At 37.0% G+C, this 24,419-nt stretch overlaps 1 protein-coding gene across 4 annotated transcripts in view; it reads left to right on the forward strand.

Moving 5' to 3' along the window:
* Nucleotides 1-229: 229 nt before the first annotated feature.
* Nucleotides 230-24,419, forward strand: part of trdn (triadin) — a 28,808-nt gene continuing 4,618 nt past the window's right edge. For 2 of the 4 annotated variants that reach the window (XM_055149617.1, XM_055149618.1), the window contains exons 1-3: nt 230-590; nt 6,229-6,430; nt 13,532-13,573. In XM_055149617.1, the coding sequence (XP_055005592.1) occupies nt 6,241-6,430; nt 13,532-13,573 (232 nt within the window). In that variant the 5' untranslated portion in view covers nt 230-590; nt 6,229-6,240. The remainder of the gene's footprint in view (nt 591-6,228; nt 6,431-13,531; nt 13,574-24,419) is intronic. The other 2 variants (XM_055149619.1, XM_055149620.1) reach the window with 2 other exon arrangements.

Below are 24,419 nucleotides of genomic sequence, written 5' to 3' on the forward strand. Positions count from 1 at the left end.
ATGCCCTAGACCCTTGCGTACGTCTTTATAGCATGATTAATTCGCCGTGATGCTCGGTGGACACTTAGGTTGCCCTTTTTCTCCTTCTGACTAGACTCACCTCTGTCCCTCTCTCTCAACCTCATCTTAATTTAAGCTTGTCCTTCGTCTTCAGTTTTATCTGAGGGCTCATTGGGGGCAGGGTTAGCTGGATCAGGTCAGCCCCCTTTTGGCCACTGTACCGTATGTTTCTGGCTGTCAGTCTGGCTGCCTTTGGGCTGTAACCTCCAGCAACAAAAGTTAAAGAAGTAGTTGGATTTTTTATTTATTGAATACAAGTTGAAACCCAGGGGAGTAGTCATAAAAATACATGGATTAGTGATCTATTTTTTCTCCTGTGAAGACTATTTTTAGACTCGGTGTGAACTACAGCAAGGCACGGGGAGTTTTTTGTTGCTGGATTTGAGTTTTGCTTCACTCAACATTTTCTTCCTTCAAATCGCTTTGCACATAGAAGTGTCAAAGTTAAACACAGGTTTCTACTGTAACATTGCTTTTTAGCACATAAGGGGTGAAGGTTGTGAAAGTGCGGAGCAAATTCAGAGACCAAGGTACAGTAATATTTCTCATTTTGGATTTTACTTTGAAAAACTCATATTGATTCTGTGAAGTTTTTCATTTTTTGATGTCAAAGTCATTCTGATTTTATGCTTTTGTAATTGTTATGATGATTGACTTTAGAGAAAACAGTGACGCCATGTGGTTTATGTGTTGTGTTGTGTAATATTAACAGAACGACAACTGGAAATGAAAAAGCTATTTTTACTTTTTTATTTGAAATTTACTGCAACCCAAGGCTATGACCAACAAGTGTTTAAAATGCAAACTACATTATCAAAACTCTTTATGTGTTTATTTCTGTTTCTGCATAACCCTAACCCATATATTATCTGAAACTTGTCTAAGCTATAATGATGACGCTGGCACAGTTATGAAGTTATTAAGTTTCAAACTGTATACTAATATAGTATACAGTAACTTTCTTTAATAGGCCTGCCATGTACTTCTGATATCCTATTCACACACTTGGGTAATTTTGTTAGCGAGTCAGCTAACACAATGTTTATGTAATGTGATATGAGCGCCTGTCTTTGGCTTCTAGTGCAATTGTGACTCATCAAATGCTTTCTAGGATTTCAAATAAACATCAAAACCATATTCAAAACCCATCCACATTTCCTATAACCCTAATGTTCCTCTGCAAAATAATATGTTTAGCCTAATTGTCAGAAAAGTGTCATTCCTCGTCTAAAAGCTATGTTTAATGGCTCACTGTAGCGTCACTGCGCTGTGGTCGCCTTTCATTTGCCCTTCGGAGCAGTTAGCGGCCAGCAGCCCACATGCTTCTAATTCTGTTCGTTCCTTGAGCGCAGAGGTGGAGGAGGAGGCAGGCGCAGTTGGTGTCCTTTTGTGCTGTGTGAAGTTCAGCACTTGAATCTAACAACAGGTGGGCCGGTCAGCAGGTTTTCAAAACAGCACACAGACATAAGGTACATATGCAAACTCCATGAGTCAGAGAATGGAGTAACTAATGTTGAATGGAGTTTTGAGAGAGCTCATTCATCAAAAATGTACAGTATGTATTAATAGTGATATCAGTCAGGGGGATTCTGAATATTTGTCTATGGAAGAATGTTCAGCAGTTACCAATGTGTGATATTTTTGTTTGAATGTCTGAAACCCCAAGAAAAAATATTACATTAATCTCAACAACACATTTTCAAGAGCTTCTGATCACATCCATGGGCCTATTTAGGTGTTTGATTTTCAACAAAAAGGTGAGAGTGACTAACTGAAAAACTGCTGGCTCACGCTGGCTGGCTTGTGACATTTGAGAAGGACTTGTTTAACAGCACAAATCAGATATCACCTATTTTAGTTCCAGCTAAATCAGTTCTTTATGGTCAAATTGTGTTGAAACAAAACTCAGATTACAGTCTATCTTGAGTAACAGAGCAGTACCTCCAGTTAGCTTCACCCCCCTTCCTCAGAAAATGTTGATTACATCAGCTGAAAAGTATCAACAAATGAAATCTTATGAGTGGCAAAAACTTTTTTCTTGTGCCCAAAATAACTCTGACTCTAGCACCTATAATAACATTTCTGAAGCTGTGGGTATAACTTTGTTTTATATAGACTTTTGGACCCCAAGACCCACTGCAGTGATCCATAGAGATTTTTGATTGGCATGCCCTTTTCCAGGCTGATTGATCACAGTTCTTTGGTTGTAACGTTCTCATTGGTTGGTTGGTTAGCTCCTAATTACTCAAAATATAAACAATATAACAAATATTCAATATGGTTGTAATTTATTGTCATGTATTTTTATGAAGAGATTATTTGTTTAATTTATGCTCATGTTCACCAGTGATGCCAGCAGTACTAGATGGCACTGGTGTGTCCCTCACTGCATCGACAATGAGATTTGCAAGTCATTGGATTTAATTTTTCAGTCATTATCACACATTGTGCAAACAGTTTCAGAATTTGGCTTGAACTTCCCAGTAGCGGTGAAGAGGATGGTTTTCCCCAAAGTGTGCCCGAGGACATTTGAACTCTGTCATTGTAAAATCGTGACTGTTTTACCTGCTCTGGATCAATACGGCGGCCCAGCTCGCTTGTTGCCAGGCCTTCAGTAGATCAATGGTCAGGTTTAGATCACGCTCTTTCTTTCCCTCCACACACAACAATTCAGTACAATGATACTCACCCCAGCTCCGCCGAATCAATGGTGAGTTGCATGCGCGCCAATACAAACACACAATAGTGCACTGAGTGGGTAGAATTATGTTAAATTGATTTTGTAGTTTGTTATCTGAATGCTACAACAGAAAGGTCAGCCTGAGACCTGCTCCTGAATCAGAACACGTCAATGCTGTTCGTTATATAACTCCAGAGGACCCATAGAAATATCTGCATATCTGACAGCTCTAAATAACTGTTGAAAGTGTGATGGGTGACGCAGCTGCTGTTCACGGCAATGACCAGTGAGCTTATACTGGGAAGATATTCTGGTCCCTTGATACTGACCAATCATATTCAATTATCTGCTCTGATGCTTGCTTTGAATGATGCGGACAAGCTGACAGACTGAGGTGAAATGTGTGCTAGTACTGTATCTGAAACCAAGGTATCAGGACATAAACACATAATACTCTCTGCTAGAAATGTCTTCAGAGTGGAAAAATACCAAAAAGTCTTATATTGCACAAAATTTACTCTTGTGAGCTTCAAGCCTTCCCTTATGTAATGTAATCCTTAAAAACATAGTTGTTTTGTTTCATTGACACATGTTTGAGTAATGTTTTATTATTAGTCCATCTACATCTCCAAAGCTTAAAATGCTCTGTTCCACCTTGTGATGTCACGAAGCTGTTGTTTTCATGTTAACAGCTCCTTTTACCTTTAGTTCAGTAAAGATGGGTAATTCCGGGGCTGAAATCATCCAGATGATTACAGTAAAGATGTATGGAGTTTATAAACACAGTGGAGCACTTCTAGTATTACTACATGACATCACAAGTTGAAACAGAGTGTTTTCTATTTGAGAAGAACTCTATGGTCTAATGTCCAAATATGCAGGATTTCTATGGTAAACGTGTAAATAAAGTATGTTTTTTTTATGAGAAAACAACATTATAACATAAGAAAATAAGTAATATGGCCCCCCTAAATATCTTATTAATGACTTGCCTTTAATGTTACACAATATAATATCAAACAAGTCTGTATCAAGACTAAAAGAAGTCAAGGCAAGAAATTACGGGTCTGATCTGTGGACAAATGAGCCTAATCATAACAAGAATGTTTTAAAGGTGCTTTTGAAGAATAAAATTGCATGTAACTGAATAAATTCAAGGGAAAGTTTACTGGAAAACAATGGCTCATTGGTTGAGTGGTTTGATCTGCAGACCCACAGGTTGGCAGTCCAGCTCCCACAGATGAATACTGCCATTGTGTCCTTGGGCAAGACACTTAACCCATCACCCCTAGAGTCTATGGACACTGGTGTATGATTGAATGTGTGTATGAATGGGTGAGTGGTTCCTTGAGTGCCTTGAAGGTGGATAAGCGCTATATTAAAATTGAAATGATAATATACCATAATACCATACTGTAGAACATTCCAGGCAAACAACATCTCCCAGGAGACAAGCAAGTGGCCAGAAAAGTTAATGCTATTTCATGACATGTCCATGCAAAATCCACGTTCATTTATCAGCATCATCTTGACCGCATTACTCTATAATATATAATTTGTTGATTATAATGTGCCGGTCTAAATCACATCTTGTTAGGAGTGTATTGTAAAGTGGGTTTGAGGCGTATTCCATTGGGCCTCATAAATAACAGGTCTGTCTATCATCATGTTGTGGCTATCACTTTGGAGATGTACACGTGAAAATAAATCTTCTTTTGCACTCTCATCGCGCATAATGAACACAAACAACCCAACACCGGCTATAATGACATTACTGCACCCCTTCACCACAGCCATACAACAATGAGGAATTTCTTTAGAGAAGCCATTTGTCTTCTTGAATGGATTTTTCAAACTTTGATGGAATTTAATCTCCTCATCACCTGGGGTAATCTGGGTTTGCTCGTCTCCTCTCTGTCTTGTTTTTTTTTTTTTTTTTTCACACACAAACCTGAATTATTCACCAAGTGCATAGAGCGTTGTGTGTATTAATCAGAACAGTAGCTTACATGCGTGCAGTCATTTTTCAAGCCATATACGGGCTCAAAGATGTGCCACTTTCATGCTGTTTTGGCAATTATTCTCTGTCAAGTAGAGATTTGAATCACATGCGTCGCATAGTGGGAGGCTCTCTCAATACAATCCAATATAGTGAATTAAATGGACTATTGATAGCATCTTAGCGTGCTGTTTTTGCGTCAGCCTTTGCAATTAAAACACCATACTCCCCCGTAATCACTCTTGATGGTAATGTGTTTAACGGATAGATTTTAATATCTATTTTTTTCACCTCATGGGTTTTTAAAAAGGTGAGATCAGCACATTTGAGGCTGCACAAATCTTGCATGTTCAGCAATAACAGAGCACGAAGGGATCTATATCATTATGTCACTAATCAAAAGGGCACACGCTTGGAAAATGGTTACAGGGCACTGGCACTTAGAATAAAAAGGACATTTAAACACCGCTTTATTAGCTCAGAGTTGAAGTGACTAGGTTGCTATATGTCAGTTTTATGCGTTGTGGTGGTTTTGAACAAGGCAGTTTGTCCTGTGCTGTAATGTGAGAATGCAAAAATCAATATTTTTACACATGGCTTGTGTTGCTTATGTGTTTTTGTTCATTGTTAAGTGTCAACTTTAAACAGAACTGGAGTCGGCAACATGTGTGAAGTGTCTTTCCTAGAGACACAATGACAGCAAATGCACTGAAAGCTTTTACTTCATGTTTGTCGATTGACTCCCACGTTAATTTGTAACAGTCTTTGAAATGTTGTATTTCAGTTTATCCTTCAAGTATTTTGGACATAACTGGAGTTTTCATTTTTAACTTTGATGCTCTGATAAACTTTGTGTATAGTCCTTGAAATCCTTCATTTTTGGGCAGATCCATCTGAAGACACCATAGACCGTCTGGGGGCATATATGTTTTTTAAAGGGCCCATATTACACTATTTTCTGATCTATGTATTAATGTTGTTTCCTCATCAAAACCAAGGTGGAACACAGCATTTAGAGCTTTGGAGATGTAGACAAACAAATAATAAAGGAAACCCAAACATGTTCCCAGGAACCTTGATGCATCTTACGGGGCTCTCTTCACCTTGAGGCCCTATTGCCTTGTTTCGACTTGCACTTAACTTTAATGATCCACAGGGGAAATTATTGAACAAAGTAGCTCAATTTAAAATATTATAACAAAGTGCAAAAAACAGAAAGTATATGATGTAGTATTTCTCAAATTGTACTGTACAATGTTCAGTGAGTTGATGTAGTCCACTTCTAGACCTGGTTTAGCCCTAGACCTGAAATAGTCCTGTTATTTACTTGATTAAATCTGGTGGTACTCGGGAACCCAAATCTTTTCTTTTGTGGTACTTGGTGTGAAAATTGAGAGCGGCTGATAAAATGGCAATAGTCTCTCCCTATGCACCTTTGTTGTTTTTCATCTTTTCTTCGCCCTATTTGAACCTGCCTTTTGACTTCCAGGTTACCGTACCAATGGGCAGCCAGACCAGAGACCCAGACGCCGCCCCCAGAGGCTCTCAGAGGACCTTCATGGAGGACCTGATGATTACCTTTAGCTCCCCCATGGCCTGGCTCCTCATGATCGCTCTCATCATCACATGGTTTGGGGTCGCCATCGTCCTCTTTGACCTTCTCGACTACACCACTCTGGCAGGTAAGGACAGTGAGTTAAATCTTACTTTACTATTTCATTTCACATTTCTACCATTCAGTAATGACATAACTGATTTTTCCATTATATTGTGATTATAACATTGTTGACTCTTCACTTATGCATTATCAATTTTTCACTCTTCACCCCAGACATCTATACATCATTCATATTTAAACACCATTTCACATTCAACATTTATGGCGCATATTTTACAAGTGACAGTACCTTGTGAAGGTCATCGTTTTCAGTATGCGATGCCAGCTACACAGAAGACAGCGCGACTGAAATGGTTCAGTATGGTCCTTGGTGCTTCATTGGTCAGTAATTATGGTCTTCTTATCGCCTGGATCAGTCCCAAAAGTTTCAAACTAATCTCCCTTCAGACTTATTGTAAGACCTGTATTACATTATTTTCTGATCTATGTTATAATGTTGTTTCTTTATCATAAACATACCTAGAGTTTTGTTTTGTTTCATTCACACATGTATAACACAGAAACTCTGCAAATTTCGACTGAATTCTTGTCTCAAACGGAAAACACTGTGTTCTACCTTGTGATGTCATGTGGTAATACAGGAAGGGTTCCACTGTGTTTTTAAACTCCATATACCTTCACTCTAATCATTTGGATGATTTCAGCCCTGTAATTGCCAATCTCTACTGAACTAAAGGTAAAAGGTAGCTGTTAACTTGAAAACTACTACATGACATCACAAGGTGCAACACAGCGTTTTGAGCTTTGGAGCTCTAGACACACTAATAATAAAGGATTACACACAGCGCCAAGTATATTTGAGGAGGTATCTGCATTTTAACATGACTTAAAGCTCACAAGAGTCAAATTTGCATATTATAGGATCTATTATTACATAAGAGCTATTACATAACTACACTTTTTAGAAATATTGTATGTGGCCACCAGCACAACACATTTGGCTGTTATATTCTCATCCTCGTTCTGTATTGATGGATTGTTGCAAGGGAACATTTTGTCTTTAAAGCTGATGTTTAGAATCAAGAAAAATAGAAAAGTTTGAAAAATAAATCTGTCAAAAGCACCAGCTTTTGTTGGATTCTGGTCCAAAACATCCAATTTAATGTCACTCAAATTTCTGTAAAAGTCAATGCTGATAAAACTCTTCAAAATGCATTGTTATTACTTGCACTTTAAATGTGTGGTTACAATCATTTAAAAACTGAATGGTATAAAATCATTTTAATGGAATGCTTTTGCATTATCTAACACAATGTTTTGGGAGAGGGTCCTCAACTTACTTGTTTCTATTGAGAATTGAGTTATGGCTTTCCCTGGAATGTCCCACAATATGGCATTAAACAGATCTTTTTTCAATCAATTGCAAGTTTTTAAATGATAAAAAACAAAACTTAAAAATCACGCATTCTTAGATTAGGTCAGTTTATTTGCCGTTTGTAGTTAAAAAACACATTGAAAAAGATCAAACAATAAACAATCATTGCAGACAACACATGATAATTAAATAAACAAAGATGAAGGAGCTAGTCAGATCTGTGTGAGGGGGTTGCCTTTTCACAGAGCTGACTTGTAAATCAAAATAGTTAAAGGATGTATAGAGGATTTTTCTAAGGGAAGAGAAATGCAGCAACACTCCTTTTTCAAAAAAATCTTCCTCCTCCACAGCTCCCTCAGTAGAAACACGTCCTCCTTACTCTAAAAATCACGCTTGTTTACAACCGGTGCGCGTTCAGAATTACTGTTGAAATGACCTGTCTAGAAATAATTTAACGACCGACATGTCAGTCTTTAGACCCTTCGTCTGCTTCAGTCGCGCCATTGCTGGAAGGAATCTCCAAGAATCACCTCAGTTTGGCTTTGCTCCTTTTCCCCTTCTCTTCTTCTTTCAGCGACATCAAAAATTGACTTTCTTTTGCAGCTAACTGGTCTTGAATCCTCGTACGACATCACAACAAACTTTGTGTGAACTACGAGTAAGCTACAGTTTGAAAAAGCCTCTAAGAACTTCTGCTTAAACCATGTAATCCCAGCGCGCCGGCGAGTCAGTTACACTAGAAACGTAGTGAGTTTGATTGACAACCTAACAGCCAATAGATAATGAGGTAGCCTCGTTATGTAATGGCTGATGTTTATCTGGCCTCACTACGTCCAAAGTTGATAGATTTTCATTCTTTTTTGTGTGTGTGTGTATGTGTGTGTGGGGGGGTCATCATGATTACAAGGCTGCTGCATCTCTATAATGATATTTTAAACTCTCATTGACAATTTGAAACAAAAACAAAAAAATAAATCCTCCAGATAACCTTTTAAGTTTGACACCGTACAGTGGAAAACACCAGCCAAGCAGACTGCAGTTGCTCCACCAGAAAAGTTACGTAATGAATCTTTAAACTGTAGAGGCCCTGCACAGATCATCACTCTGCCTTAGTTAAAAGTCAATCACATTACATCAAATTAGTTCCTGATTTGGATGCAGATACTGAGAGCTGCATGCATTCACCTTGTTACATCTCCTATTTCCATCGTACACAAGATAATATAGGTCCAAACACTTCAGCAGTTAATTAGACAAAACACTTGAAATTTTGTCTCTTTATCCTAATTATATCATTCTCCTAAATGTGGCTCTACCAAAACTTATAGCATATCTATTTCTTCTTACAGCCCAATCTGCTTATCTGCAGCTCACAACTTAATTGGCTGCACTGATCAAATTCCATTTTCTGTGATCAGACTTTAATTACTGCATTGTCATAAGATAAGAGGAATTATTTTTTTCTCAAGATTACAACCGTATATCACTGATTGAAGTGTGTGTAGATCTCCCATCAAACGCCCTTGTTTTTCAATCTTGCAGTGCCAATTATGATTGACAAACTCTCATTTGAATTTTAAGACAAGCCATGCCTTTTTGCTTTCTGCGTAATGTGATCAACGGATTCCCCAATGCTAAACCGCCGCTAATTTATTTCTGTGTAACTAAATTTGTTTTGATTTTACCACAGAAATAAACACTGCTTTTTCAGCGTTGGGAATTGGATTAGCCTGTAAACTGAATCCACTTCAATAAACACCAACAATAAACATACTTTAATCAGATTTATATCAGATTTCAGGCAGTCAAATTGGATTACAGCCAGAAGTGAGTCCTGATCAATATTTTGCGTATGAACTTTGTGATTGGTTCAATTCTGACCCTGTTGTTTTTGTTGACATTTGATGAAAGAGGAATTATTGATTGAATTGACTCAAATGCAACTTGAATGTTACAGCTATTTAGCCTTAGTGTGCATGTGTCAGCCTATTAAACTGACATTTTAAAGGTCCTCTGTTACAAAAAGTGGATTCTTGTGAGCTTTAACCCACATTATAATACTCTTACCACTTCAAAAACATACCTGGAGTTGTGGTTTGTTTCATTCACACATGTTTGAGCAATCATTTATTATTAGTCTGTCTACATCTCCAAAGCTCAAAATACTCTGTTCAACTTTGTGATGTCATGTAGTGGAAGTTTTCAAGTTAACAGCTACGTTTTGCCTTTAGTTCAGTAGAGATTGGCAATTCCAGGGCAGAAACTATCCAAATAATTCTAGCAAAGATGTATGGATAAATCTGTGTGTTAAACGTGAATAAAACAAAACACAACTCCAGATCTGTTTGTGATGAGTAACATTATATCATAGACCAGAAAACTGCAGAATCTGGGCTCTTTAACTGCTCTGAGGGAGTTTTTAAATTAAATTATGAAAGAAATTATTGATGTCTTATACTAAATTTGTGTGTAGCGTAGCAAGATAATTTCAGCATTTAGCCTAAGCACATTTTACTAACCTTACAAACGATGTAGCCTCTGAGGCATACCTAGTTTTATTTCACGCTACCGGGAAGGATAAAATGTTCCAGAGTAAAAGTTAACTTGAAAGATGACCTTGGTCAAAGACACACAGATATTCCTCAAATTCAACATAGTGCCAGAAATTCTGCAGCTTTGACCTGTGTTAAATTGCGAATCTTTGTACTACTAAAACGTTTATAGTCTTAATGTGATTGCACTGACCTCATTGATCATATTGTTAGCCCTTTGTCTCAGTTGCACAATGTTAATTCAAATATTCTAAATTCAGTGGTGGAAGAAGTAAAAGTAAAAGTACAAATACAGGAGCAAAAAAAATAAAAAAAAAAAATTCCTTAAAAGTAAAATTACCATGAAAAGTATTTAAAGGTGCATTGTGCAACTTTTCTGGTGGAAGGTCCATCAAATGCTTTTCTCACATTTTCACATTCATTTTTTCATGGAGACCAAACCAGACCAACAGGTTTAGATCTGCAGAGAGGCAACCTCGCTCACAGAAAGAATGCCTGTTTTTCTAAGTATTTTTGAGCTATAAAACCACCTGTAATTGAATAAATGTAAGGAAGAGCTATTTAAAATCGCACTGTCGAACATTCCAGGCAGAATAATGGCATCTCCACCAAAACAAGCAGGTGAGAGACCCCCAACCAAAAAGTTACATAGTGCACCTTTGAATACTTTAAGTGATTTTTACTTTTATTGAATATTTAGTTTTTGCTCCTATATCTGTACTTTTACTTCTTTCACCACTGAATTTAGAATATTTGAATTAACATTGTGCAACTGAGACAAAGGGCTAACAATATGATCAATGAGGTCAGTGCAATCACATTAAGACTTTAACTGTTTTAGTAGTACAAAGATTCACAATTTAACACAGGTCAAAGCTGCAGAATTTCTTTTTATGACTAAAAAGTAAAAGTATTTGGTGTCAGATTGTTCATCCATGCATCCATCAATCCATTTTCTTCGGCTTATCCGGGGCTGGGTCGCGGGGGCAGCAGTCTAAGCAGGCACTCCCAGACTTCCTTCACCCCAAACACATCCTCCAGCTTGTGTCCAGGAGACATAGTCCCTCCGGCGTGTCCTGGGTCTTCCCCGGGGCCTCCTCCTGGTGGGACATACCCGGAACACCTCATGCCTCAGATTGTGAGATGTAATAATGTTTCAAGTGTAGTGATACTGATAAAGATTTGTGCTGAATTTTGATCAACAGAAACAATAGATTGTTTTTTTCCCTTGCTGTTTTTATTTGTATATTTTAGTTTGCTCAAGATTACGAATGTGTTAAAAATAAACCCTCGGCATTTTCACTAAGTCTCAGCCAATAATAAAAATGACTTTTATTTTTCAGTCCTGTAAATGTAGTGCAGTATAAAGTACAGATACAGGCTCTCAGGTGTAGTAATGTAAAAGTAAAAAGTATCCACTTAAAAATGTACTCAAGTAAAGTATCATCAGTATTCATATCATTTTTACTTAAGTCCAGTACTTTACTACTTTTACTTTGTTACTTTCCACCACTGTCTAAATTTAGACTGGCACTAGCAAACGCCTTAGAGCAAGCTTTGAAATTTAACACTGTGTTTTATCACAATAGTTGGCAGGTTGACGCATTAAAACCAGCCCAGATGGTGTTTTTATCACAAGACTTGCTTTCATTGCAACATGTGCTTAAGTGTCTACAGTGCAAAAATATACAATACTACTTTGCATGACTCAAAGAGGCACCAAGATCAACTCATTTCCTCTCACAATATAATAAGTAAAATTCACTTTGATGGATGAGCTATAATAAAGATGCAATAATCAGATTTATGACACATTTTAGGCAATCAAATCTGCTTAAGTGAGTTGTGTCTCATTCTCCAGATGTGCTGTGGCCGTACAATATAACAATGAATAAGTTTATGCATTATTTAAAGGGACTGTTCCAGATTTTAAAATATGGGAAAAAATGCAGAAAATCAGAACTAGTTCATTTTTAGTTTCAGTTACAGTTTGCAGTGCTCCAAATGTATTCTTCAATTTGCAATCACATCCGTAGCATCCTAATTATTCACTGTAATTACTTATACATGCTTTTTACAATTTTCAAAAAAGCAGATTTTATTTCATGGCACTGCTGACAACAACTAGCATGCTAACAACACAACTTATACATAATGTTTAGCCGGTAGTATCACAGAACTGTCTCAGCAGTCTCATTTTGACCTTAAGACCTACTTTTACAATATTACTGTACTGGGGTAAAACTGATTTACTTTTATAATTGGGTACAGCCCCTTTAAAGGTCCAGCATTAATATAAAATTAACTTTTGTAAGGTTTAAGCCACGGTAGAATGTTGTTACCTCATCAAAAACATACCTGGAGTTGTGTTTTGTTTCATTCACACGTGTTTGAGTAACCCTTTATTATTAGTTTGTCTACATCTCAAGCTCAAAATGCTCTGTTCCACCTTCTGATGTCATCTGGTGACTGTTTCCAAGTTAACAGAAATCCAGGGATGAAATGATCAAAAATGATTCTAATGAAGTTGTGACATTACAAGGTCGAACAGAGAGTCTTTTTGAGAGAAGAACTCAGCCTAAATATACAGGGTTTGTGTGTAAATTGAGGTTAAGGTTAAGATTAAGGTTAGCCTTTATCGTCCCCATAGAGAAATTTATCTGCATTTGACCCTTCAATCCTTCAATGCTGCTAGGGCATCAATCAATCAATCAATCAATCAAACTTTATTTACAGAGCACTTTTCATATAAAAATTGCAAAACAAAGTGCTTTACATCTCCTTGATCTTGTGGTTAGATTTGGTTAAACATGTGTGAATGAAACAAAACACAACTTGAAGCATGTTTCTGATGAGGGAACAACATTATATCATAGATCAGAAAATATAGGCCCACCCCATTTTAAAAGAATGAAGTATTGTTACCTCAGAAGCACTTATAAAATGCACCAGTTTGGACACAAAGATCTGTTATAATGAAGCACTGCAGGAGAAGAGTCTGTGTGACTTTTACACTATTGGCGTTTTCTGCAGCATAGCATTAGTTGATTTTCTATAATGATGACCTTTATCGCAGCCATATACCAACTGTCACCACCACTCTCACATCACCACATCTCTGGTCTATCCTCCTCTATTACTCGGATAGACCATTTTTCTCACTCATCTGCTAACTCCTCTCCTCCCTCCCTCCTCCACCCATCCTTTACTTCTTTTCTTCCATCTCCAACCATCAACCATTCCAAAGAGTATACTTCATACTGTGACGACCCCAAATGTTTATTACCTGGTAAAAAAAAATAATTCTAACATTTTTTTCCTAGCATGATTTCAAAACCGCATGCTGTCTTGTTAATCTCTGTAGTTTAAAGATGCATTGTGTAACTTTTCCGGTGGAGGGGTCGTCAAATGCTTTTCTTCACGGAGATGATTATCATGGGCTTTGTCTGGAATGTTTCACAGTATGGTATTAAACATTTTTTAACTTCATGGAGACCAAACCAGACCAAGTTATTGGTCAGATCCATGGAGAGGCAACCCCGCTCACAGTCAGAATGCTTGTTCTTCCAGGTATTTTTGACATATAAAACCAAAAATAATTGAATAAATGTAAGATAGAGCTGGTTAATGTCATACTGTGGAACATTTCAGGCAGAGCAATGACATATTCATAGAAACAAGCAGGTGACGGACTCCTAACAAAAACGTTTTATAGTGCACCTTTAAAATAGAGTTGGAGCGAAGGTCAGAATTCTGTGGTGGAATTTGCTGTTTAGAATTAGCTGATTTCTGATTTATGGTTAATATATCTCTGTAATTACTGGGCCTATTGACATGAAACAAAAGCGGGCAGAAAGTTCATTGTCTTCTCAATTAGCACAAAATGTCCACAAAAGTTAAATATTTTTTTCACAATGGCTTCAGAAAATGGTGCCACTATTCAACCCCAAAGACTTTAAGAATACCCATTTTACTAAAACACAGTTAAGATCATTATATTAAAGATTTTTGCAAAAACATTCATGCTTGTTTTTCCAATTTGGGGATTTTTAGGTTTACACCTTTATTTTATTGAAATCATGTTTAAAGTATCAGAAAAATGGTGTTGTGTAAATGCTGTCTAACCTTTACATAGAATTTTCCCTAGTGCAATGTCCTCAGATTGCTTCTTGATTGGTGTAAAGCGATCATTTTTTATTTACAATAGTTATAATTCCACCAAATTAAAATCAAAATTAGTAAACTTCAAATAGAGTTGTAAAGCCCCTGCTTATGAAATTATGACATAATAAAATTCTACCACATGAAGCAACCTGTTTTGTGGAGACTGAATTACCTGAAATGAGAAAATGACTAAGCTCGATAATGCAATTAGCATGATCGCAGCGGGTTGATGATGTGGCTGTCAAAAGAACAAACGGCTCACTGTCACTCGGTGGGCGACAACTGTGTTTGAGGATTTGGGAACACAAATACCACCTGCTCCTGCCTAAAATGGTCACTAGTATTAGCTCATTAGCATGTGTGACGTGCTGTGAATCAGGCCTGACTTCTCATAGTATTGTTGTTTCATTGTGTGTCATTTGCTTTTGGTTACGTGATAACGAATATTTGCAATCTTGTCAGTCAAGTCATCCTTGTGATCTGATTCATTGTTCACAAAGTTGACAAAATTAGGAATCATTTGCATGCAGCGAATTGTCTTAAACTTTTAAAGTCCATTTTTTGTTTGTTTTTTTCTTCCATTTTGACTTGTTTGTTGAGAAGGTTATAGAATATTAAGGCAGGGGAGCTGATTTTTGGTCATTTTCAGTTGTATTGTATTGCAAAACTGTAAAATGTGGTGATATAAAGTGGTAAAATAAATATCAAAGGTGCACTGTGCAACTTTTCTGGTGGAGTGTTTGCTACCTACTTGTCTCCATGGAGATGTTATTGCTTTGCTTGGAATGTTCCATGGTGTGATAATAAACATATACTGTACATCATTTATTCATTATGAGTGTTTCTGTTGCTCAAAATACAAAAATTCCTTCTGTGAATAGAGGCAAGGCTCCACAGATCTGAACTGTAATGTAGCATAGTGCTGTAATCTGCTTGTCTCTCTCATCGTAGATTGGATCTATACTGTGGAATATTCTAGACAAAGCAATAACATTTTCAATGAAACAAGTAGGTGGCAGACCATCCACTAGCAATGTTACGCACTGCACCTTTACTTACAGACTTAACCAGTTTTTAAGTTTCCATTTTGGATTTTGCTTAAAGCAAGACTTGGGACAATTTGATATGACCATGTCTCATAACAGACAAATCCATTTTACATGCTGGAGCAGTAATAGCTCTGTAAGAAAATTCAAATTAAATCCTTCCCTTGATGAAAATTCATTATATAACATGGTCTAAAGCCTTAGGTCCTTTGGATGTTACCGCATACATTGTTGGGGGGGATGGGCAATACCACAATTTTTACGATATTTACTACTAGGGATGTAACAATATCCAAATATCACTGTATGATATTTTCACAATATACATCTCACATTTTGATATTTTGTGGGCAGCTAACAAAATTGTGAATATGCTACTTTTTCCTCTTAAAATGCCTTGACAAGATTTAATTCAAAGAACTAAGATTTAAAAGTGCTTAGAACTGTTATTTCTTCATGTAGTTTGCACCAAAATGGAGCAAAGGGTCATGGTCGATCCTTTGTTTTTTTGCTATTATTGCTGCACCATAAGAATGAATTTAAGCAAAGAAACTTGTGATTCGATATATTGTGATGACCTACGATATTATTGAGAGACGTTTGACGATACAATATCACAATATTTTGGTTATTGTTACATCCCTACTTATACAATACAATACTACTACTTTTTGAGACTACTTTTGATGATTGTGCTTTTGGGTATAATCTTTTCTTTTTTTGACAGATATTAGATGCTGGTCTAACCTTATGGGTGAAGGTAGTTCAATCTATAAAAAGGGATCAAAAGGACAAATTGAACACCTGACCTACAGTAAAACTGACACCGAGCAGAATCAATACTCACATCTGTGCTGACTCAGTATCATTATATTATCAATACTTCAGTACTGATATTCCCATCTGTAATTTGAATGACATTTAGCAGCAGGCTGAGTAAAGTCGGAGTAATAGTTAACTTGACTCTGTGTTTGTAGAGCTGATCTTTCTGCAGCTTTGAGGCTTCCACTGTTTAATGAGGGCTGAAGTGGCTCTGGTGTATTTCAAGTGTTTACCCGATGGTTGTATGGGACCACATTCTTCGAGGAGCATCACACAGCAGAAGAAGAAGATACGATATCACCGAAAAGTTTGTGACGTTCAACCTAGTATAAGTTAGAAAAAGCGCCATCATTTTACACAAGCTAAGAGTATTGACATTGAAAGATTGCATATTTTGTTAACAGGATCAACTCTGAAACATTTTAACAGAATCAAAAGCCATATGAAACAAATTTATCTTTTCTATCGCCGTCTGCAGGACACATTACCAGTCAATTTCCTGAGCCGAGGGAACTGAGCTACACATCTCACTAAATCCACGTCAGAAGTCCGTGGAAAGACTTGCGCGATGGAATTATGGGTAATTTTGTGGAGTAAATATTTCCAAGCTGACAATGACAGAAAGCCAGACTGAATTTTTAATCACAAGCTTTCCTCAAACGCTGACATTTCAATAAAGGGCGATATTTGTAAATGAGCAGAAAGAAGCAGCTGTGGACAATAGAAGAATACTGGTGTGGCTTTCTTCTTTGTGCTGGCTGACAATGTGGATACAGATACTATAAATAGAGAAGATAAACAGTGCAATGGAATACTACTTAGTAAAAGACTAGAAAAACAAGGAAGAAAGCGTATTACAAATGTACCAAATTGTGTTCGAAAAATGTCTATTGAACTCTCTGAAATTAATTTAGCAAAGTTAACACTGTGCCCGAACATATTTTCTGTTTTCAAATGGTAACAAATTTGAATGTTTTGGCCTACTTTTTAAATATTCACGCTGAACTTCAAATGCGAATTATAAAAATATAAACCTAATTAGCTGGGTATATTAATGTGCACTGCTTACTGTTTTTTTTTTTTTTTTTATAATATCACAACATTCTATATATAGACTTATAATTAACTGAAATGCAAGTAAAATAGTTTTGTGGTAGTGTTACAAGATTAGTCGTCATGTTTAAGCTTTGTGGATATTTTTTAAAGGGTCCATATTACGCTATTTTATAATCTATGTTATCATTTTGTTGTCTTATATCAAAAACATGGAGTGTGGAGTTGTGTTTTGTTTCAGTCACACATGTTTAACACACAAACCTTGCATATTTAGGCTGTGCTCTTCTATTAGATGGAAAACTCTGTTCCACCTTGTAATGTGGTAATACAGGAAGTGCTCCAATGTGTTTCGAAACTCCATACATCTTCACTAGAATCATTTGGATAATTTCAGCCTTATGCTCATCTCTACTAACAAAAGGTAGCTGTTAACTTAAAAATTACATCTTCATGACTTCACAAGGTGGAACAGAGCATTTTGAGCTTTGGAGACGTGGACAGACTAATGTGTGACTGAACCAAAACGCAACTCCAAGTATATTTTTGAGGAGGTAACAACATTCTAACGTGGCTTAAAGCTCACAAGAGTCAATTTTGCGTAATATAGAGCCTTTAAATCAAAGGCATAAAATACCATGTACTCAATCAGGAAAAGTGCTACTGCCCCCCAGCTGGGAAAATGAATAGCAGATTGAATGGCCTGTAATTGATACACATAATGATTACTTGATTTGCATGTAAATTCTCGCTAAAGCTTAACAATGTAATTTACTCATGTTCAGCGTCCATAATCAGTTTTTTACAAAGAACTAAGAGGATACAGTAGAAATGTAGATGCAAGGAACGAATGAATCTAAACAAAGTGATGAAAAGGAGGAAAAGACCGAGAGAAGACTCGACGGTAGGAAATAGCGCCTGCCTGTTATCATGGCTCTCCAGCTCAGATCCGTCTCTATCCACTTGTTTGCCTTCTGTTCCGCCCAGAGCTTACCCACAATCCCATGGGCTTCTCCGTTTCATCCCAGCTGCGAAATTTGGATTTTTCATCTGTGTCCTTTGTGCTTTGTCATTTTGATGTGTCTGCTATACGCTACACTCTCAAAAAACAACCTCAAAATGTTAAGAGAGCTAGACAGAAGAAGAGCAGAAGACTTAAAACTTAAAAGAGGTTTGAGGGATTGAATTTTATTTTATGGATAAACACAAAATGGATGTGAGGAGCTGACTTAAAGTGCATATGACAGGTTTTCATCTTTTTCTCGTGAAATCTTGGTTTGGTGGAATAGAAAACGTGGTCAATTTTTATAGTTTTACATCAGTTAAGTGGCAGTTTGCATAAAAGGCTGAGAAGAAAATACAGCGAAAAATACAAAAATACCGCAAGAAGCAGCGAGTTTTAAATCTGAATACTTCCATCTATGTCTCAGTACTCAAAACTCTATCTAAAATGCAGGGACAATTTACAAGCGAAAAAGTGAATTCTTCCAGCAGTTAAAATGTTGAACAACAAAATGCTACTAAACAGTGTTTTCGTTGTAGTGGCACTTCTGGTTAAGAGAGAATACCATTCATTTCTACTGAACACTTGGGAAATATTCACCACTAAAATCTGGAATAAAGTAGGTTTATTTGTGTAAAATGTTCTCTGAAGTCTTTAAAATTGCTTTGTGGTCCAGCTAGAACTTGTTTGGAGACCGGTGGCCCCATGCAAAATAGAACAACAATGGTACTTTCTGATGGTCAAATCATAACTACTGTATAAATTAGTGGTTGCAAGATAATAGTTATGGAATTACCTCTAAGTATGTCACATTTGCTACTAACAAAAAATGTCAAATTAAAGTAAACAAGGCAGACTGTTTAGTAAAATCTTCGCGTCAAAGGTGCAGTGTGTAACTTTTCTGATTTAGGGTCCGTCAAATGATTTTCTCCATGGAAAATGTTAATGCTTTGTCTGTTTATCGTCATGGAGACCAAGTTACAGGCCAGATCTGTGGAGAAGCAACCCCGCTTACAATCAGAATGGAGGTTTTTCTAGGTATTTTAGATTTTTTGTTTAATGTCATACTGTGGAACATTCCAGGCAGAGCAAAAGAAACAAGCAGGTGACGGACCCTCCACCAGAAATTTTACACAATGCAAGTTTAGCTACGTGTTTAAGAGAAATGACTACTCTAACCTGTCGTATACACTTTAAAGGGCATGAATCGTAAATCTGTTTCTGGCATTTTGGCTCTGTTGGTGGACCGCCAATCACAGAAATGTCAAAGCATTAATGAGCTGTTTATGACTAGGATGTAGGGTAGCCCTCCCTCGTCTATAGCCTAGAGACGCACGCCAGCACAGCCCAGGGGAGGCCAAATTAGAGCGATCTGGAGAGATGGACAAAACAATGGCTTTAGCATTTGGAGCCCACCGTCCTCACAACACGCCCATCCATGTGCTAATTCACACGCTCCAGAGAGAGAAGAGTCACCTGCAGGAACACAGAGCACAGCGAGATCTGACGCACACACAGCCTTATAGAGACAAATGACAAAGAGTGTACATAAAGAGAAAAGAGGAAGGTTACACAGGTGACTCTAAAAAATACTAAGGATTTTCTGCATTTTGAGATTATTATTCTCGTGGTATTTCTGGTTTTCAATGACAGCTAAAGTGAATTATTTTTATATCTGAATGACAGCCAGACCATAGGTATCAGTGCAAACCTACCTGCATTAACCCAAAACAAGTCCATATCAAGACTAAACCAGGATGAAACCAGGTCCACACCAGAACAAGTATGAATGCAACAGCGATTTGACTTTGCAAAATCTTCTAATCATTACTGTAAACATAGATTGAGATAATTTGGAAAGGAAAAGGAGCACAGTAGTTAAACCCATCCATCCCAGGAAGGTCCTAGGTTTGACTCCCATTTTCGACATGTTCTACTTGTGCCTACGTTTCTGTTGTCTGTAAAAAATATCTCTAATCCCTCCATCTGATCCTCTCAAATTATATTTACAGTATAATGACAAATAAACCTTTCACCAACCAGTAGATCTTAGACTTGATTGATCTGTAAGGTGAAATGTTTGAACCTTAGATACAAAAGAGTAGTCTTGCATAATTAGAATTCCTTTGCTTGACGGTAAGCGGGTACTTTTTCTTATTTAACCAATCGCTGCTATTTGGTCATGACGTATGCAATGCACACTAACAGTGCTAACAGGTATATTAAGCTTTTCCCAGATCTCATAGGAAAAAGGGTAATAATGTCTTTCTCCTTGATAAAATTCACCAAACATTCTTTTTGTTCTGGCTTTAAATCCTTGATCTCTTTAATCGTTGCCAACACTCTTGCTCTTTATGCTGATTGGTTGGTGCCCGGACTCGCACTTCCAGGGTTCTTGCAAACCATCTAGTGTATTCCAATTCTTGACCTAGTCGCTGGAGAGAAATTAAACTGAAGGTAGACACTAGGTGGCTCCAGCTTGGCTAACAAAAGAGGGGGTATTAAGCAAAATCAATAGTTTTTAGCTTTCTATCATGTTATAACTTTATTCTTTTATCAAAAATGTGCCTGAAGAGGCTTTAGATGTGATCCATGTTTGAGTAGATTAACAATCTCTCCTGGACCCTATTCAAACTATGATACCATACGACAATTCTCCATAAATACACAAAAAACATGATACAAAACTGTACAGGACAACTTCACGAACCTGATTCAATGTGCAGTAGTTTCATTAGCAGGATGATTGAGTTGTCATAGTGCACTGAATGGGGAGTGACTTAGTGTGGGGAGCAAAGGGAGGGGAGGCTCAGAAAGAAAGTACTTATAAATATAGCATTTTCAAAATACAAAACAATAAAAGTAACATGGTGATCCAAATATGTTATGTGCTAGCAGTTAATACCCCATAGAAGCAAAATACCTTCTCTTTAATAGAATTCAGCCAAGCTTCCCATGAGTGCAAGAGAACTGGCTGGCTATGTACTCGTCCGTATGACTTGTGTTTGTCACTTTTAATATCAGTAGGCGAGTATGAAGATAGTGAGAGCATGAGTCACAGTGGGTCAAACCAAAATAGCTCTCCTGCTTTTGTCACTTATTACACTCACATTTCAAATTCGGCGGAGACACTGTAGACCTTGTTCCCAATTACTTGTTCCACAAAAGCAAAGGACGCTGGAACCTCAAATAAGAATTTTGATTTTGCTTTGTTTCAGAAGTTGGAAATATTGACTTTCACTTCAGTGTAATGTTATAAATAGCAAATTAAATTAAAAAGTGACAAAAAACCCAAAACAAACTTCTTCTGCATTGATATATATTGATTATGACCCAATCAGCTCATATTCATAATACTGTGGCTGCAGGTTGTAAATGTAATATTATGATGCCAAATTGTATAGGCTATATCTTCAGTACTTGCATCAGGCAAACCATTGTAGTGAATGAACAGCATTAATTATGTTGCCATGGTGACTGCATACATCACAAACTGAAAGAACATCTAATGCAATATAAGTGAGAAAAATAGACCCATTATAATGGACTAGTCTGAAGTACTTACATGTGTTTAGAGTTGTAATTTAAAAGAATTTATTTCTACTTTGCCTGGCCTACATTGTAGAGAGCAGTTCTAGGTTAATGTTAAGGTACACTGAAATATTGATCCTCTGCATTTGCCCCTGTTGGGTTAGGCTTGATCAGGCTTGGTCATTGTGAAAAAAAAAATACAAACACATAGGACAGTATATTCTTTAAGGCTGGTTTAAAAAAGTCAGCACAATCTCTCATCTATTTCAGGATCGCCATTCCACAGATCTGTCTTTTAACCTGGTGGCTTCATTTGCCTCCATGGTAGATAGATAGATATAGATTTTTTTTTTTATACCATACTGTGGAACCTTTCAGGCAGCCCATCAGCAGTGTACCTTTAAATATTTTTTTCACATGTATCTTCATGCTGTCATTTACAGAAACCTTAACTAGCTAATGGAAATCTCCCAGTCTTACCTCTATGTCTGAGTTATTCCAAAAAATATCTGAAAATCTCTCTCTCTCTATATATATATATATATATAAAGAAAAATTTTAGTAAAATATAAGATACCACTAGATTCATTGAGAGACTTTCCGAATATGCCTAAAATTCAGGTGTGGCCGCCAAATATAAACTTGAATAAAGCCAATTTAAGTGTTTTGGGGGTTTAGTCAGGTTATATAATGTGTCTTTGTATGACAGCAATTAGTGCTTTAACGTCATCTCAAAAACATTATTGGTTTTAGTTTTCTTCTCTCTTGTCAGCATTAATTGGAGAGACATCTACAGATTCTTTGATAGGTTGCTTCTCTCTGTAACAGCCACAGTTAGCGGTAAGTGGCCCGTCTATGATTGATCCATCACAGCTTAAAGAACTGATTTCTGCGTTGGTTGGAGGCAAATATGGATTACAAGTGTTACATAATTTTATATTTACTTAAAGGTGGACTGGGCAATGTGGAACGTCTGCTATCTACTTGTCTGCATGGAGATGTAATTGCTTTCCCTCTAACGTTCCATGGTATGACATTAAACATATCCATATAGCATTTATTCTATACAGGTGTTTCTGTTGCTCAAACATACAATAATCCTTTCTGTGAATAGGGGCGACCCTCCACAGATGAGCATTGTAATGTAGTGTAGTGCTGTGACCTGTAGCCTGTGATAGATTTAGGTTTAATCTATACTTTGGCACATTCTAGACAAAGCAACATTTATTTCCATGGAGACAAACAAGTAGAAGACCCTCAGGAACAGGTGATGGACCAGAAATGTTACACAATGCAAATTATTGTTCATATTTTACAACAGTCAAAGTTTTGGGGAGTTTGTTTCTTGGTCTGTTTGTTTGATAGCAAAACATTAAAAAGGGATTATGTTTTACTTTGCATAAAGTTAACAAATGAATCCATTTAAAGTTATCTTCTTAACTCATAAGATTTAATAGCATAGCATACTGGGTCAAAGATCAGTTTTGTGGATGTTTTACAGTAATTACATGTAGAGCCCGACCGATATGGATTTTGCTGTGGCCGATATGAAACCAATATAATGGGAGTTTAAGCTGCCGATAGCCGATATAATCGCCGATATATTTAGTGATGTAAAAATTCACTGTAAATGTTGAATTGTTTAAAAACTTAGGTTTGGCTCTGGTGGATTTTAAATTGGGTTTATTTAGGCAACATTTATTGTTATTCTGACTCTTTACATCATATTTACAGACAGTAGGTTGGCTTAATGGCATTTTTGCATCACATTCTAGACACTAGTGATGGGTATTCCAGTTCTTTTGAGAGAACCGGCTCTTTTGGCTCGGCTCACTAAAAGTTGCTGATTCTTTTGGCTCCCAAGCGGCTCTTCAGATTGTTTTGTTGCAAGCAGGTCTAAAGCACGTCTAAGGCAGGACTGAATCAGGACTGAACCAGGTCTAAACCAGGACTGAAAAAGGTCTAAACCAGGACTTATTTATTTTATGCTAAACTACAGCCAAATATGCTCGTTTTTTTTTTTTTTTTTTTTTTTTTTTTATCCTATGCACACGCAAATTTCTCAAAGTTTCGTTTTTAGCCGCTGCCGCTGTCAAACCACGAATCTGCACGCGGCGTGAAGAGAAAAAAAGTGAGAGAAAGAGAAAACACGGCTCCCAATAAGGATCAGGCTCCCGTCGTTCGCTTCAAAGAGCCGGTTCTAAGAGTCATTTCGTTCGTGACGGACCCATAGCCGATAGCCGATATGCCTCGAGGTGCCCATATCAGCCGATAATATCGGCCAACCGATATATCGGTCGGGCTCTAATTACATGATACGTGATAAAACTGATAATTTTGTCAGTCAACGGTACCTTAGTTGACCAAATATTTTTCAGTCAACTAATTATTTTAGAGTTGTAAAGATTTTTATGGACCAAAGCAGAAGGAAGAAACCATGCAGAGTTATCTGGAGATTTTGGTTAGTAACTTGAGAGTTTAATTCTTGCCTTTTCACAAAATAGTTTTTGTACAGT

The sequence above is a fragment of the Boleophthalmus pectinirostris genome, unplaced genomic scaffold (genome assembly GCF_026225935.1).
Source record: "Boleophthalmus pectinirostris isolate CB_2022bp ecotype Guang Dong unplaced genomic scaffold, ASM2622593v1 HiC_scaffold_13, whole genome shotgun sequence".
Lineage (NCBI taxonomy): Eukaryota > Metazoa > Chordata > Actinopteri > Gobiiformes > Gobiidae > Boleophthalmus > Boleophthalmus pectinirostris.